Below are 16,739 nucleotides of genomic sequence, written 5' to 3'. Positions count from 1 at the left end.
GGGCTACAAACTCCACAACACCAGAGAAGGCAGATGCTGCCCGACCTACGAGTGTGGTACGTAACTCCAGCCGGCAACGATACGCCGCTTCAGCTGCAGCTGTGCAATATCGAATGACGAAACGAGGAGAAACACGGTGAATTTGTAAAGAACGCCACGGCATCAGAAAAATCTACAGGAATTAGCACATTACTGTTGTTGTTGTTGTTACTATTGTTGCAAGTGCAGAATTGCAAACTACAGCTGCAAACAGCGATAAGAAGTATTTATTTTCTGCATATGCGGCCCGACATCAGAAACATCAAGGAGCAATGTCTCGATCAGCATGCATGAACAGAAGACAGAACCTACAGGACATACGTTTCATTGCATTATTACCAGTAATAATTGCATTATTATTCTATTATAATCGTATTATTATATATAAGCGACAACAAAAATGTTTATTTTAAAATGTATCTTAGACTGAATGTACCACTTTTCTTCTAAATACCTTTACAATATCAGCATTTACAGAATCATCACTTCCCACGACTGGACAGTAAAGAGCAATACTGATTCGTTTCAGTGCTTCGACATAATCATCCAGTGATTCTTCTTTCTTCTTGCAGTTCCTAAATCTGTTTGCGTACATTACAACACCGAGTACCAGGTAAGTACAGAGTTGGAAGTACAAATATCAGTGTGTCCGAGTAGCTTTGCAGTTCAGATGCCCAAACAGGGACAGGAAGCCGCTCAGAGGCCAGCAGGCAGTTACGCAAGATGAGCAAACAGCTGGAAGCTAGAGTTCTATTTAACCGCAAGGATCACATTCAACAGCACGAGAGCCTTTAGGGCCCGACAGTCTCATAGGATTTGGGCACTAAGTAACAAAATACCATTTCCTATGCATTTTAATGAAGCGCACTGATATCCATGGTGATGCACGCTGAATACAAACCGGCTAAATGGTCTAATATTTGACTCGCAGTACTCGATTCCATTTGGCTGGAAAATAGGAAAACAGGCGACAGGTTTGCTTCGAAACAAGAATTGATTGATATTAGAGACCTAACTATTGATCCTTGTGTTTTCTTCAGCCTGGTGACAAGATAACAACAAATACACCACCTGGAACAGGCCCAGGACCAACAGGAACGACAACTGGACCAGGACCAAGGGCAACATCACCACCTGCAACTGGACCAGGACCAAGGGCAACATCACCACCTGGAACTGGACCAGGACCAAGGGCAACATCACCACCTGCAACTGGACCAGGACCAAGGGCAACATCACCACCTGGAACAGGCCCAGGACCAACAGGAACGACAACTGGACCAGGACCAAGGGCAACATCACCACCTGGAACAGGCCCAGGACCAACAGGAACGACAACTGGACCAGGACCAAGGGCAACATCACCACCTGCAACTGGACCAGGACCAAGGGCAACATCACCACCTGGAACAGGCCCAGGACCAACAGGAACGACAACTGGACCAGGACCAAGGGCAACATCACCACCTGCAACTGGACCAGGACCAAGGGCAACATCACCACCTGGAACTGGACCAGGACCAACAGGAACGACAACTGGACCAGGACCAAGGGCAACATCACCACCTGGAACAGGCCCAGGACCAAGGGCAACATCACCACCTGGAACTGGACCAGGACCAACAGGAACGACAACTGGACCAGGACCAAGGGCAACATCACCACCTGCAACTGGACCAGGACCAAGGGCAACATCACCACCTGCAACTGGACCAGGATCAAGGGCAACATCACCACCTGGAACAGGCCCAGGACCAACAGGAACGACAACTGGACCAGGACCAAGGACAACGCCACCCGAGGAAGGAGAAACAACGATGGGTCTGATAAACGGAACGTGCTACGAGTGTTCATGCAGCAATAACGCAAATCCCATTTCTGGACTGCTCGACTTCATCTGCAGTCCTATTGTCTGCAACGCAACCTGCCAAAAGGTATATTCATACCAACAAACACACACGCTCCTTAATCAGAGTGAAGAAAAACACTTTCTTTGGCACAATGTATAAATGTTGCAGGTCGAGCCAGTGTGTGTGTGTGTGTGTGTGTGTGTGTGTCACTAACACTGTCTTTCTGTCTCCAGGGTTTTGAATATGAGACTGTCTCTGGCCAGTGCTGCGGGAAATGCGTTCAGAAGAAATGTATTTTCACTGCATCTGACAACACGGTCAAAGACATCGAGGTCAGTGCTGCTGCCGCCGGGCGGTTCTTCCTCATGTTTACTATGAGAAGCAGGACCTAAGCTTTAACGACAGAGTTCTGAAACGGGTTCAGCTCAGAGAGTTCTTTAGATGTTGTGCAGTGAAACACCGAATGAATTAAACTTACCGCATTTTTAAACTTTCATGTTTGAATGGGAAACGCTTCAGTGCAAATGTTGAAGACTCGTGAGTGAAGATCGCCCCTCCAGCAGTCACGGCGTGAAAGACGCGTCAAAGATGGGAACCGCTTCCTTTCAGACTGTCTGAAGCAGAAATGCGGCGCCAGTTAGAGCCGGGTTGGGCTTGCGTGTGAGCAGGAAGGCATCGCATCAACCTCCGCTTGTCTTTGCTGCTCGTTCAGGTTGGCAGAACTTCCCGGGACGTCGTCGGCGATGCAGAAACTCGCAGCTGCGTGGATTACATGTGTAAGAATCTCAACGGACAGTTTGTTGTCCAGGAAGTCAGAACCGTCTGTCCTGCTTTTAACCCCTCAAACTGCGAGGATGTGAGTATACTGGACGACTGCTAACTGCCCCCCCCCCCGGGTACATACTGTCAGAGGAAATCACACCAGCTGACATATTTGTCTTCTTCAGGGCACTGAAAGAACTGATGCTGGAGGCTGCTGCAAGACCTGTAAGTTCCTTGAGTCCATCCTTCCACTGTTCTGCGCTGCTGATCGCGGGAGTTGCTGGAGCGTATCCCAGCCGTACCCCCCCCCCCCGTTGCCAGCGCACCGTGGGGCCCTATTTCAGTCCCTGCCTCCACATAACTGATGTCAGCGCCTAACAGTCATTGTGTGTTCCAGGCACGCCAAAGAGCTTCTGTAACCTCATTAGTGAAGAAGTTGAAGTCATCAAGGGCGACTGCAAGACAAAGTTCAACCAGACAAGCTGTGTGGGAGGGTGTGCCAGTTATTCCAAGTGAGTCTGCTTCTCAAACCAAGATCCCTTGCTCAAGCAGATAGCTAAGCGCAGAACACAGGATTAGAACAGTGCTAAAGCCTCCGTGGCGTCTCCGCAGGTATTCTGCAAGAGAGAAACGGATGGATCACAAGTGCGAGTGCTGCAGGGAGAACCAAGTCGTTCTGGAGAGGCTGGCGCTGACCTGCGAAGATGGCTCCAAGATCTATCAAGACCACCAGGTGGTGAAGTCGTGCCAGTGCACGGGAGGACGGTGCATCGAGTGGGAGACCGGAGGCACCACCCGATGATCGGAAACCTCAAACATGCTATTCTTGCTTTAACCTCAAGTGATTTGTTCTCTTGCCAGCCTTTCTTCCTCCAGCAGGCCACAACATACTTACTGGGCCATCTCGTTTCTTGGATGCTTTTCTGTATTACGAACACTTGCATTGAAATGTGTATCAATCCTTGGGTAATGGTGGAAATCAATTAAAATCAACTGACCTATTTCACAATGGCTTTGAAGAGAGTTTGTAAAAGGCAACATAACAGGCTGAGCTAACCGGGAACACCTCGGAAACGTCTTCGTCGTCTTCGTCGTGCCATCCTAAGTCCAGCCCTCCTGCTACCAGCTGGCACCACACCTCTTCTGTTTGGCTTTGTTTTAAAACGGAAATCAACGTAAAGATCAGGGCAGTGTCCAGACATCCAGACGTGCTGCAGCAGTGAACCAGACGTCCCTCGTGGCAGACGGACACTAACCGCCGAGGCAGCTTCCAGCAGCGCGGCAGGGAGGAGAACCGGCCGCGCTGCTGCAGCGAGACCAGAGCGTCGTTCTGAAACGTTTTCCTGCAGGTCGGTTTATTGGTCGAGTGGGTCACAAGCGTGAGACGAACATTTCCAAAAGCATTTGGTGGAAGGATGAAGCACATCCAGCCAAGCGGAGCGTGCGGTCCCTTGGACCTGATCTGCTGAGGGAAATGAACCTTTCAGAGCTAACCTGGCCATTCGAGGGTTTTGAGGATAATTTGCTCATCGAGTGAATTATTACTAACAAGTTACTGAATTACTGCGTTCAGAACTGCGGCTGTCAGGCAAACGGAAGAAGACTCAAATCAGTTCTTTGCATCAAACACAATAAACTCAAGCCTGCTCGGTGCTATTCTCAGCGACAGAAGCCTCGGCGGGCTCTTCCTCCTCATCCTCAATCTCTCGGGTCATTTATTCATTCCCACGTCTCTCATCACCAAATAGATTCCATATAATTAAGTGCATACATAATAATTTATCACATTTAGAGTGCTTTGAACATTTTACAGCTATGTATGCAACAGAAGCAGGTCATCGGAGCCCCCCCCCCGCACACAATCAACATCACCACAGACACAAGATGGACTAAACACGACTCATCAGGGCTCAAACAGCACAAACCTCGATGAGTTGGGGAAGCGGATACAGGTTGGCTACGATCAACACGACGACCGTCACTCTTCAGCTTGAAGCTCGACTGCGATGCGAACCGGGTTAATATCTAAAAGCTTCTGGAGAGACGGTCTGCAAATCAATACAACAACAACGCCTCCTAAATAAGATGGGTGCTCGTCAATGAAAAGAAACGTCTGGCAACAAAGTAAACCGACGAGAAAGGCAGGCTTAGCTTCAGTCTCCAGAAGCTCAGAGCCTAAACGCTGGTCTCCCTCACAAGTCCGTTTTACTTTGGGACAGACAGAGACAAGCTGTTTGTTAGAGGAGACGCAGATCGTCCCACGATGACGGGACAGGAAACCGGCCGAGCTGCTGGGGGCTCCTCTATGGCCGCGGGGGAGAGGACTCTTGAGCGCCGCGGTGATCCTCTGGAGTTAGAGCTCCTCAGCCATCTGCAGCAACGAGTTGATGGCAGCGTCCTTGTTGCCCTGCTGGGCATCGAGCACGGTGCGAACCACCTCCTGATCCAGGTTGGGGAACATGTCCTGCAGAGCCTTCAGGTCACCGTCGCTGCACGCCGGCCCCACCGGCCCCCCCGGGCCCTGGCCCCCGGCGGCCGGCATGGCCGCTGGCATCGGCATGGGCACCATGCCCTGGTTGTAGACGGCAGGCACCCCTAGTGGCAGAGAGCCCTCACTGATTTAATGACACACATGGGCTTGGATATGAACATGAAATCTGGTGACGTCATGAAATGTCAGCCGGTTTGTGGAGGATGAGAGGATGAGCAGGTGCTCTCCAGGGGCCCGTTTTATAAACGAGGCTCCGCCTGTCAAAAATGGGATAACTCAAATATGAGTTGCTGAAATATTGAGAGATTCTTCAATGTCTCCAAATTTTACAATATTTGATAGAAATATAATAGAAGGTTTACAATGATGGTGTTAACCTCCATGTTTGTTGTTCATGTTTGAATGGGTTTGGGTTAGTTCATTTTATTTGAAATATTCATATGTAATATTTCCTGTTGCACTAGTCCAAGTCCAAAGTATTTAATTTATGACTTGAATGTTGAAGCTGCGCCACAGCGGTGCTCTGTTTAAGAGTAAGATTGAAATAAGATGATGAAAAAATTAAATAAGGGACATCCTGGATCCTCGTCTTTATTTTTTTTTATGTATTAAAGAAGTATTGGATCGGGACTCGGTATCGGTTCAACATCAAATGACTCGGACACGGGGCTAAAAACACCTGATCGGGACGTCCCTCGTGACAATATATTGACACTTTGAGCCTAATTTGGACATTTTCATTTCGGGGTATATTCACTTTTGCTGCCAACAGTTCAGACATGAATGGCTGTATATTGAATTATTTCGAGGGGACAGTACATTGACAAGCTGTACATTGACTACTTTACGTTGCACTTAGTGTCACTTTTTCAGTGTTGTCCAATGAAAAGATATACAGTCGTCCCGAGTTTAGTGGGCATTACATTCCAGGACCCCCCCGTGAAAATCTGCCAAGTGGCGACACCATATGTATTTGATTATTTTACATGTATTTTTACCTTTATGAACCCTCCCTGCTGTTATCAGCCCACCCTCTACCGTGTTTCCCGTGTACAATCGCTCACGCAGGCTAGAGGCTAGAATATGATTATTTTATCAATAAAATAATAGAAATAACAAAATGTAAACATACCGCAGATATAGTGGAAAATGCACTATATAAATAAATATGCATATACATACAGAACAGTGAACTAAATATCACGCATGAACCGCACGCTGTGTGTTTGTGCGTGTCTAACCTGCAATGGGAACGTATCCGACACCTTGCTGATAGACAGAGGGCATCAGGACGACAGGCTGGGTCATCATCCCCGCTGGCAAGGACTAACACAAAGACACACACACAAGCTCAGCTCTGTGAAGGTAACATCCACACCAGCAGAGGGCGGCAAAGCACACAGTGTCCAGATGATGCGCCGACGTAAAGGAGCGCATCAAGGCGGAAGCAATGTCCAAATAAAGCCTTTAACACATAATCAGAGTCATCGAAACACAATTTATATAGGAAACTTTCTATACAATAGGTGCGGGCCTACGGAGGACCAAACCTGCCACAGTTAAAAATAAATATAAAGGGGGGGAAAACGTAAATAAAAAACAGTTAATATAAATAAATAAAAATATGTGGAAATAAATACATATAGAATATAATTAAATACCAATAAATAAATAAAAGCTCTCTGCTTATATTTATTTTGTGCTGCAGATCAAAAATGCAGCAAATTTCCTTTATTCAAATGAGGGGGCGGGTCTTGGCTTGAACTGTTCCCCTATTGGTTGATCAACAACAACAACAACAAGTAAGTCTCCACAGCTTGCATGGAGAGCTCCAGCGACGGACGACCAGCTTGCCCACCGTCACCAGAACTTGTGACTTGAATATTTCGTTGCTCAACAACTTCACACGAGTCCCCGTAAACTCGTAGATTTCTACACCCACGTCGATCAGCCAATAGGAGAACAGTTCACCCCAAGACACATTTAAGACCCACCCCTCATTTGAATAACATTCTTTGCTGCATTTTTCATCTGCAGCATGAAAAAAGAAATATAAGAGCAGAGCGCTTTTACTTATTTAGACCTGAGGTCTGTTTTGAATTGAATATTTGAATATTTGCAAATGTACTGACAGCGAACGACATCACCAGATTGATCATGCCCTCTTTGTCGTCCCCCTGCCTGCCACTGAGGCTGAACCACTCATCCACCACACTGCCCTCCTGCAGGCCTTCTGGGACGGCCACGTGAGTCCATGCTATCCTGTCATCCATGGAGAACGCTCTCTGGAAGCAGAACAAACAAACACGCAATATGAAAGAAAGAACTATTTTCATGGGGCTGTTGACTCCATATTTGGAAAACATTGCGTTTCTGATTCAGTCACGGTGCAATATTCTTATTTAAAAGTTGAATTAGAAAATCTAAACTTCATTTTCAAAAACGTTGGCAATGTGATCTGGCTTAAAGAGCTGCAGCATCCAATCAGGAACAGGATTCCAATAACGTTTGTGTTTCGTCTGCTTTAGCGTATTCCGGTTTACGTTTCGTCCGCTTTAGCGTATTCCGGTTTACGTTTCGTCCGCTTTAGCGTATTCCGGTTCACGTTTCGTCCGCTTTAGCGTATTCCGGTTCACGTTTCGTCCGCTTTAGCGTATTCCGGTTCACGTTTCGTCCGCTTTAGCGTATTCCGGTTCACGTTTCGTCCGCTTTAGCGTATTCCGGTTCACGTTTCGTCCGCTTTAGCGTATTCCGGTTTACGTTTCGTCCGCTTTAGCGTATTCCGGTTTACGTTTCGTCCGCTTTAGCGTATTCCGGTTTACGTTTCGTCTGCTTTAGCGTATTCCGGTTTACGTTTAGTCTGCTTTAGCGTATTCCGGTTTATGTTTCGTCTAATGTCTGTCTTCACTTCGTCGACCTGAAATAAGCTAATTGAAACAAAGCTAAATCCTCCTTGTTTGACGGCTGCTGTCTTCACTCCAACCCGACTGTCAACGCTACCATGGAGATTATGATTATGACAGATTATTCTGTCTGCTGTTTTTTGTCTGTCATTTCATTATTATAATCATTCTGGTTTTTTATACATTTTTAAATAAATATATGTAATCAATGCCTTTTTTCTTTGTTCAGATGATGATGATGATGATCTTAATTACCGAAACTAGGATTACCAGAATTTAGAGTTGTTTGATCAGAACTGATGAGTACAGAATTACTTCACTGAAACAAGAACCCCTTATATCTTAACCTGTCTACTACTATACTACACTACTACTGTACTTTTTGTCCCTTGAGGGGTCACCACAGCAAATCAACCGTCTCCACTTCACCCTGTCCTTTGCATCGTCCCACCAACACCAGCCACTCTCATGTCCTCCCTCACTACGTCCATGTCTCTTCTCCTGGGTCGTCCTCTAGTCCTGTTCCCTGGCAGTTCCATCCTCAGCATCCTTCTACCGATATAGTCCCTGTCTGTCCTCTGGACATGTCCAAACCATCAAAGTCTGGCCTCTCTGACCTTGTCTCCAAAATGTCTAACCTTCACTGTCCCTCTTATTGTCTCATTTCTAATCCTGTCCAACCTGGTCACTCCCAAGGAGAACCTCAGCATCTTCATCTCCTCCACTTCTAGCTCCGCCTCCTGTCTTTTCCTCAGAGACACTGTCTCTAAGCCGTCCATCATGGCTGTCCTCACCACTGTCTCTAAGCCGTCCATCATGGCTGTCCTCACCACTGTCTCTAAGCCGTCCATCATGGCTGTCCTCACCACGGTCTCTAAGCCGTCCATCATGGCTGTCCTCACCACTGTCTCTACGCCGTCCATCATGTCTGTCCTCACCACTGTCTCTGAGCCGTCCATCGTGGCTGTCCTCACCACTGTCTCTAAGCCGTCCATCGTGGCTGTCCTCACCACTGTCTCTACGCCGTCCATCATGTCTGTCCTCACCACTGTCTCTGAGCCGTCCATCGTGGCTGTCCTCACCACTGTCTCTAAGCCGTCCATCGTGGCTGTCCTCACCACTGTCTCTAAGCCGTCCATCGTGGCTGTCCTCACCACTGTCTCTAAGCCGTCCATCGTGGCTGTCCTCACCACTGTCTCTAAGCCGTCCATCGTGGCTGTCCTCACCACCGTCTCCAAGTCGTCCATCATGGCTGTCCTCACCACTGTCTCTAAGCCGTCCATCATGGCTGTCCTCACCACTGTCTTGTAGACCTGTCCCTTCGTCCTATCACAGAGCACACCTGATACTTTCCTCCCCCCGTTCCAGCCTGCCTGCACACGATTCTTCACCTCCTTTCCACATTCTCTCCATCACTCTGCTTTGTTGACCCGAGGTACCTGAAGTCCTCTCCCTTCTTTACGTCTATTCCTTGTAGCTTCACTGTCCCCCCTGGGACCTTCTCATGTACACACATGTACTCTGTTTTACTGCTGCTCACCTTCATTCCTCTCTTTTCTAGAGCAGACCTCCACTTCTCTAGATTCTCCTCTACCTGCAGATCACAATGTCATCTGCAAACATCATATTCAGAGGAGCTTCCTGTCTCACCTCATCTGTTAGTCTATCCATCACCATGGCAACAAAAAGGGTCTCAGAGCTGATCCCTGGTGCATCCCACCTCTACACTAAACTCCCCTGTTACTCCTACTGCACACTTCACTGCTGTCCTACAACTTTCATACATGTCCTGAACTACTGACATACTTCTCTGCCATTCTAGATGTCCTCATTTCTGAAGTAAAATACATACCTGAAGTTTGGCTGCAGTTCAAATGAGCTCCACAAAGGTTATATACTCACATTGTACGTCCTATTTAGCAGTTAAGATGGCTGACAAATCAATAAACTGTATGACCTCCAGTACCTCCTCACCTCATCAAAGATCTCTACGTAGAATGAGTCCACCCCAGAGGGCATCGTACACTGGATCACCTTGTTCCAGCGTGGGTTCTTGGCACCATTGTGAGCTGTGGGCGTCTCGTAGACTGCATAGCCCAGTCGGATTCTACAGTACGGATCCATGCGAGTCATACCATAGTTTTTAGCCAACTTGGCCTGTAGAGCAACACCAACAAAGTGGCTTCATGTAGGTGCTAATTTCAAGTTAGATACATGTGATCACATACATTCAGTGCCTTGTACATATCGCAATATTGCCAACAAGTATGGATAAATAGCTTCTCATTGAAAGCTATGCAACTTTAAGCACAGCCAGGGTTTGAAATGTATATGAACCCGAGTCCAGACTCGTGATTTCTGTGAGGCAGAGGGATGTAGAGAGCCCAAACAGGAAAACAAAAAATCCTCAAGAATGCCTTCCCGTTTGTCTCAACAGAATTTAGATGTTTGGTCATTTGTGTTTCTACCAGCAAAGCAGAAAAAGTACACGTTTACCTGGACCACAGTAATGCTGAGTCGCCCCACAGTCCCGAATGAGCCTCCAAACTGCAGCTGTCTGGCTGCCTGGGCATCTAGCTGGACCTGCTGCTGCTGATGAGTGGGGGTGATCCGTAGAAAGTCCTGGGGGAGCTCCCCAATGTACACCTGAATGCACACACAAATACAGAATACAGAAACAGAAAGAACGCTTCCGAGACAGGTTCCATTGATATAAACTTAAAGTGCTTAGGACATGAAATTGACATTTTTAAACATAATAGATAATCTAGAAATCCGACACCAATGAAATATTTAAAATTTACAAACACAAATTGCATCATCCTACTGAGAACAAAGAACCGTTCTTGGGACTAGCATTTATGGCACTGAAAGACGATGGACCCGGATATGACGTCAGTGACAGAACGAAGCTCGGCTTGTTGACAGCAGCTTAACCTTTGACTTCATCAACGTATTTATGTTTTACACAGAGAAAGTGCTCGAAATGCCTTCGCATTGTTTTGCAGGATTTTATTCAAATACCCACAAGGACGGCGTCACTTTATTTATGTTTCCTATAGATCCAGAGTTGCATTCCAAGTGGGTGAAACCGGTCAGATGCACAGGTGCGACGTGGCTCCCTCCTCCACCTCTCGTCCCTGTTCAGAACATTTTGAGCCGGATTGCTTTGATTCCGATCCCACAATGAAGGAATCACGCGGTTGTTCAGTTCATAAATGTACGTTGCTGCCGGCAGCTGTGCCTGCAGTGTTCCGCAGGGCTGTGACAGCGTGAGCTGGTACCCATGGTGATGGTGGACCGAGCAGCACGGAGCAGGCGTGAGTCGAAACCTACGGTGATGGTGGACTGATGTGGAAAGAAAATAAGCCACGATTAAAAAACATTTCTAATCCTTACCGATCCGCGTTCCCCTGACGTCTCTCCGTGTCACTCTGCTCCCGCATCGGTGCTGATGTCAGAATGTTCTCTGAGTTTTTGCACAAATGCACAGCCCTGAACCCCAGATTTAAAGCCTTGCCTCACATAGACGATGAGACAGAAGATATTCAGCAACCTCATGACAGAAATTATGACAACACAAGAAGAGGGATCGTATTATGATCCAATACTCTAATTTTAATAAGAAAGAACTGCCCAAGAGATACAGCAACCTGTCCACAGCTGATGCACTGGAGACGCCAAGCAAAGGCTCCGCCCTAGTTTCTGCGGTCTCGCCGACGAGGTCTACCGAAAGAAAACTGTATCTTTCTACTGTCTCATGACGCAGCATAATAAACTTACGGTAATTTAACATGGGGCGACCAATGATTGAGTTTGTATACGAAAAAAACCATTGTCAATTGTCGTCGTACCAATAAAAATAAATTGCTCCTGCCTCAGCACCACATGGAAGCTCCTTTCAGGAATCATAGCAGCTAAAATAAGCAGGCACATGGATCAATACATGAGCAGGGCAAAGAAAGGGATTTGCAATAACAGCAGGGGAGCCGAGAAACAGCTACTGGTTGACAGGGCAGTCGCCAGAGACTGCAAGGCCAGGAGCACCAACGTGCACTTCCTGGATCGACTACAAGTGACTCAATGCTACATTCATGGATACTGAACGCCTGAAACTGTAGATCAACCGGACGCTAAGAACCTTCCTCCAGAACTCAATGAGGTTATGGCAGACAACTCTAGAAGCCAACTTGAAGCCAATTGCACAGGTGAGCATTAAGTGCGGCATCTACCAAGGAGATGCTCGAATGGCGGAAGGAATAAAAAAGTCACCATATCTGTTGGTTTTTCTACTGGGAGCGAGATAGATTTTCCTTGATGCCCTTTGGAAGGCGCCATCTATAAGAATAATGCTTTTTGACTTCCAGAGAACCTACATACTCCACAAAGGGCGACAGTGACAGTGGCGGTTCGATCCCCGGCTCAGGCGCATGGGTACACTGTCGTTGTGTCCTTAGGCAAGACGCTTCACCCGCATTGCCCGGGCGCATGCGCATGCGCACGCTGCGACCAGCAGCAGTTCAAACTGCTGTAAACCAAATCGCCCTCCGAGGGACAGATTAATAAAGTATTGTATTGTACTGTAAAGAGTGTAGAGCAGGGATCTGCACACCCATGATCTTAGAACAAGTTCTCGTAATGCTGGACAAGCTGTTTGTCTTTTACTGGCAAACCAAGATATAAAGGAAAAAGTTAAAAGACAGAATAAAGGAACGATAAGACACATAAAATTGGTTTGGAAACATTAAAAGAGTTCAGTTTCCGTAATAAGTAAATGCGTTGGTAACCTTTCTCGGCTTCTCAGTGTTTTTATCAAATTTGAGGTCGGAGTCAAATATGGTACCCACGCATTTGTAAGAGTCCACAATCTCGACCTTCGCTATATTTATAGTGCTGACATCAATGTCCGGTGTGTTTTTGCCTTCATCCACCCCTTTTCCTGCCTGGTGTGCAAACTGCAATGGATCAAGCTTTCCATTAATAAGACCAAGAAAGTTTTTTTCATCACTAATGATGTGAGGGCTATGGGCTTGAATCCATTCAGTTATATAGACTGCGTAGATTTGGGCAAGGGAATAATGTTGGAGGCTTTCCACAATTTTGTTCAAACACTTTTGTGAACACATCCAGTGAGCTGATAAGCACAGTGGGTCAGTGTTCTCCCAGAAATGAAGCCAGGGCCTGCAGCTTTACCTTCCTAAAAGTATTTGGTGGCACTTACCTGAGTACCGTAATCATCAGGCCATTTATTGTTTTCTGTCCAATAACTTTTCTGAGTTTTTTTTTTTAATAGGTCAATCCTTTCAAACCTACAAAAGAATGAATTAAAAGCATTTGGCAGGTCCCCGTCATTTATCCCATCAATACTGATGTGTTGTTTGGGCTCACAGTGAGAATGATTGATTGATACCCTTCCAGGCTGCTCTAAGATCTCCCTGAGCATACCGGTTTTCAATCTTCTATTTGCAGCTGATTTTTGCTTTATTAATTTCATCCTTTACTTCCCTTGAGGCAGCCTCTCTTTCTAAAAGATCACCAGAGAAAAATACATTTATTTTTGTTAATGATGGGTTTAAGTTCCTTCGTTATACACGGTTTGTTGTTAGGATACATGATCACTTTTATAGGTATCAATTTCAGAGTCGGTGCAAAAAGTGATATAGGAAACGATAGTATCTGTCAGTTCACCCATTCTATCGCAGGCATCAAAGGAGAAGTCCCAGTCAGTGCATTCCAAAGAGACCTGGAGACTGGCTACATCCTCCAAACTGTGACCGTCCTCCCTTTCCAAGCACTTGAAGGACAGCTCATACGGAGGGACCAAAGACAGTTATGGTAAGACGCACCAAAGGAGTGCAGACAGTGCCCTAACAGGCATACACACACAAACTGGACTATGGTAATTTAGTTCATATGCAGCATACAGAGAGACAGCAATATGATCTCACTGCAGCTGAAAGGCTCTCCCAATCTCATTTATAACTGTTAACTAGTTTGGAACGTAATGTTAGTTGCATCGTCACCACAAACGCATGACCAGAGGGCGGAACGTCCCGTTCGCTGATAGGACACAGTATCAGAGAGCAACCCCCACGCTACACGGAGACACTCGGACCATGTCACCGTCCCCCGATTCCTGCACAGGCAGAAACTAAAGCTGCCTAAAACCATTGTGAGGAGCTCAAAGACATGGACCTGCACGCCCGTAGCAGAATCCTCAGCCATGCCTGGACCCGACTACCCGGGACAGCAACTGAAACCACTCCAGCTACCAGTTCACAATCCAGAGTTTTGGTCCATGCTGGACTTGAACCGGCCACCCCCCCGGTTCCCAAGACGAGTCCTTATAGGCTATTCTTTTCATCTCGTATTCTTCCTCCCCGAGAAATACTTCTAATCCATTACAATAAAGAACCACATCCAAAATGTTCTGTGATCATTTACTGGTTCAGGGGATTTGAGCTACTTAAAATTATATTATTTGATTCTGTTATTGCAAACAATTGATGAATAGCATATTAATAAATATCCTATTTTGCCAGTAATCCTAATCCCATATTCAGACAGGGTTAAATTATATTTCATCCAACCCTAACATAAAATAAAACAAGCGGCCAGGGTTAGGGTTACCCAAGAGTCTTCATTTCCGACAGAGCACCAGTTTATTAACCACAAGAGGGAGTGGACAAATCTGTGTATCCGACTCGGGTGTTCACCTTTACCTTCTAGCGCACGCGCGCCACCTTCTAGCGTACGCGCGCTACCTTCTAGCGTACGCGCGCCACCCTCTAGCGTACGCGCGCCACCCTCTAGCGCACGCGCGCCACCCTCTAGCGCACGCGCACCACCCTCTAGCGTACGCGCACCACCCTCTAGCGCACGCGCACCACCCTCTAGCGCACGCGCACCACCTTCTAGCGCACGAGCACCACCTTCTAGCGCACGCGCACCACCCTCTAGCGTACGCGCACCACCCTCTAGCGTACGCGCACCACCCTCTAGCGTACGCGCACCACCCTCTAGCGTACGCGCACCACCCTCTAGCGTACGCGCACCACCCTCTAGCGTACGCGCACCACCCTCTAGCGTACGCGCACCACCCTCTAGCGTACGCGCACCACCCTCTAGCGTACGCGCACCACCCTCTAGCGTACGCGCACCACCCTCTAGCGTACGCGCACCACCCTCTAGCGTACGCGCACCACCCTCTAGCGTACGCGCACCACCCTCTAGCGTACGCGCACCACCCTCTAGCGTACGCGCACCACCCTCTAGCGTACGCGCACCACCCTCTAGCGTACGCGCACCACCCTCTAGCGTACGCGCACCACCCTCTAGCGTACGCGCACCACCCTCTAGCGTACGCGCACCACCCTCTAGCGTACGCGCACCACCCTCTAGCGTACGCGCACCACCCTCTAGCGTACGCGCACCACCTTCCAGCGTACGCGCACCACCCTCTAGCGTACGCGCACCACCTTCTAGCGTACGCGCACCACCTTCTAGCGTACGCGCACCACCTTCTAGCGTACGCGCACCACCTTCTAGCGTACGCGCACCACCTTCTAGCGTACGCGCACCACCCTCTAGCGTACGCGCACCACCCTCTAGCGTACGCGCACCACCCTCTAGCGTACGCGCACCACCCTCTAGCGTACGCGCACCACCTTCTAGCGTACGCGCACCACCTTCTAGCGTACGCGCACCACCTTCTAGCGTACGCGCACCACCTTCTAGCGTACGCGCACCACCTTCTAGCGTACGCGCACCACCCTCTAGCGTACGCGCACCACCCTCTAGCGTACGCGCACCACCCTCTAGCGTACGCGCACTACCCTCTAGCGTACGCGCACTACCCTCTAGCGTACGCGCACTACCCTCTAGCGTACGCGCACCACCTTCTAGCGCACGCGCACCACCTTCTAGCGTACGCGCACCACCCTCTAGCGTACGCGCACTACCTTCTAGCGTACGCGCACTACCTTCTAGCGTACGCGCACTACCTTCTAGCGTACGCGCACTACCTTCTAGCGTACGCGCACTACCCTCTAGCGTACGCGCATTACCTTCTAGCGTACGCGCACTACCTTCTAGCGTACGCGCACCACCTTCTAGCGTACGCGCACTACCCTCTAGCGTACGCGCACTACCTTCTAGCGTACGCGCACTACCTTCTAGCGTACGCGCACTACCTTCTAGCGTACGCGCACTACCCTCTAGCGTACACGCACTACCTTCTAGCGTACGCGCACCACCTTGGTTTTAGTCTGTAACGCACCGTGACCAGGTACCGACGAGCGTCGGTGTCTTTCCTCCCCCTGAAGCTGCACTTTGCGGCTAGCAGCGTCGCTAGTTCCGCTTCGCTCCACGGTTAAAAGCGCCACATCGAAGCCCCCGCCGGACCGACCCGTCTGTACCTGTCCCCGCCGGACCGACCCGTCTGTACCTGTCCCCGCCGGACCGACCCGTCTGTACCTGTCCCCGCCGGACCGACCCGTCTGTACCTGCCCCCGCCGGACGGACCTGTCTGTACCTGCCCCCGCCGGACCGACCCGTCTGTACCTGTCCCCGCCGGACCGACCCGTCTGTACCTGTCCCCGCTGGGTGCTGACGGTGGACGTCATGTTGTCCTTCCGGTGTTGTCTCCGCTTTTAATCGCAGAAAATCGTACGAACGTTTCTGACGTGTACTGGG

The 16,739-nt window shown here is 48.6% G+C and overlaps 2 protein-coding genes across 2 annotated transcripts; one reads left to right on the top strand and one right to left on the bottom strand.

Annotated features, from left to right (window-relative positions):
* Positions 1-1,809: 1,809 nt before the first annotated feature.
* LOC137894242 (intestinal mucin-like protein) lies at positions 1,810-3,645 on the top strand. Its single transcript, XM_068739723.1, has 6 exons — positions 1,810-1,973; positions 2,123-2,221; positions 2,602-2,745; positions 2,837-2,876; positions 3,049-3,163; positions 3,264-3,645. The coding sequence occupies exons 1-6, from the start codon at positions 1,857-1,859 to the stop codon at positions 3,451-3,453; spliced, it is 705 nt and encodes a 234-aa protein (XP_068595824.1). The 5' UTR covers positions 1,810-1,856; the 3' UTR covers positions 3,454-3,645.
* Positions 3,646-4,006: 361 nt separating this feature from the next.
* On the bottom strand, positions 4,007-16,739 carry tollip (toll interacting protein). The gene is made up of 6 exons (XM_068758596.1): positions 16,637-16,739; positions 10,542-10,691; positions 10,020-10,202; positions 7,275-7,427; positions 6,384-6,468; positions 4,007-5,246 (listed from the first exon to the last, which is right to left on the bottom strand). The coding sequence occupies exons 1-6, from the start codon at positions 16,667-16,669 to the stop codon at positions 5,005-5,007; spliced, it is 846 nt and encodes a 281-aa protein (XP_068614697.1). The 5' UTR covers positions 16,670-16,739; the 3' UTR covers positions 4,007-5,004.

This window comes from Brachionichthys hirsutus, chromosome 1, assembly GCF_040956055.1.
Source record: "Brachionichthys hirsutus isolate HB-005 chromosome 1, CSIRO-AGI_Bhir_v1, whole genome shotgun sequence".
NCBI lineage: Eukaryota > Metazoa > Chordata > Actinopteri > Lophiiformes > Brachionichthyidae > Brachionichthys > Brachionichthys hirsutus.
This window is presented reverse-complemented; position numbering and strand designations above follow the sequence as displayed.

Excerpts from the sequence above, each read along its gene's own strand:
- LOC137894242 (XM_068739723.1), top strand. The coding sequence starts at position 1,857 with ATGGGTCTGATAAACGGAACGTGCTACGAGTGTTCATGCAGCAATAAC. Across the intron at positions 1,974-2,122 it reads GCAACGCAACCTGCCAAAAG|GGTTTTGAATATGAGACTGT; the intron begins GTATATTCATAC and ends TTCTGTCTCCAG. Across the intron at positions 3,164-3,263 it reads GGGTGTGCCAGTTATTCCAA|GTATTCTGCAAGAGAGAAAC; the intron begins GTGAGTCTGCTT and ends GCGTCTCCGCAG.
- tollip (XM_068758596.1), bottom strand. The coding sequence starts at position 16,669 with ATGACGTCCACCGTCAGCACCCAGCGGGGACAG. Across the intron at positions 10,203-10,541 it reads TCAGCATTACTGTGGTCCAG|GCCAAGTTGGCTAAAAACTA; the intron begins GTAAACGTGTAC and ends GTTGCTCTACAG. Across the intron at positions 5,247-6,383 it reads CGGATACGTTCCCATTGCAG|GGGTGCCTGCCGTCTACAAC; the intron begins GTTAGACACGCA and ends CTCTGCCACTAG.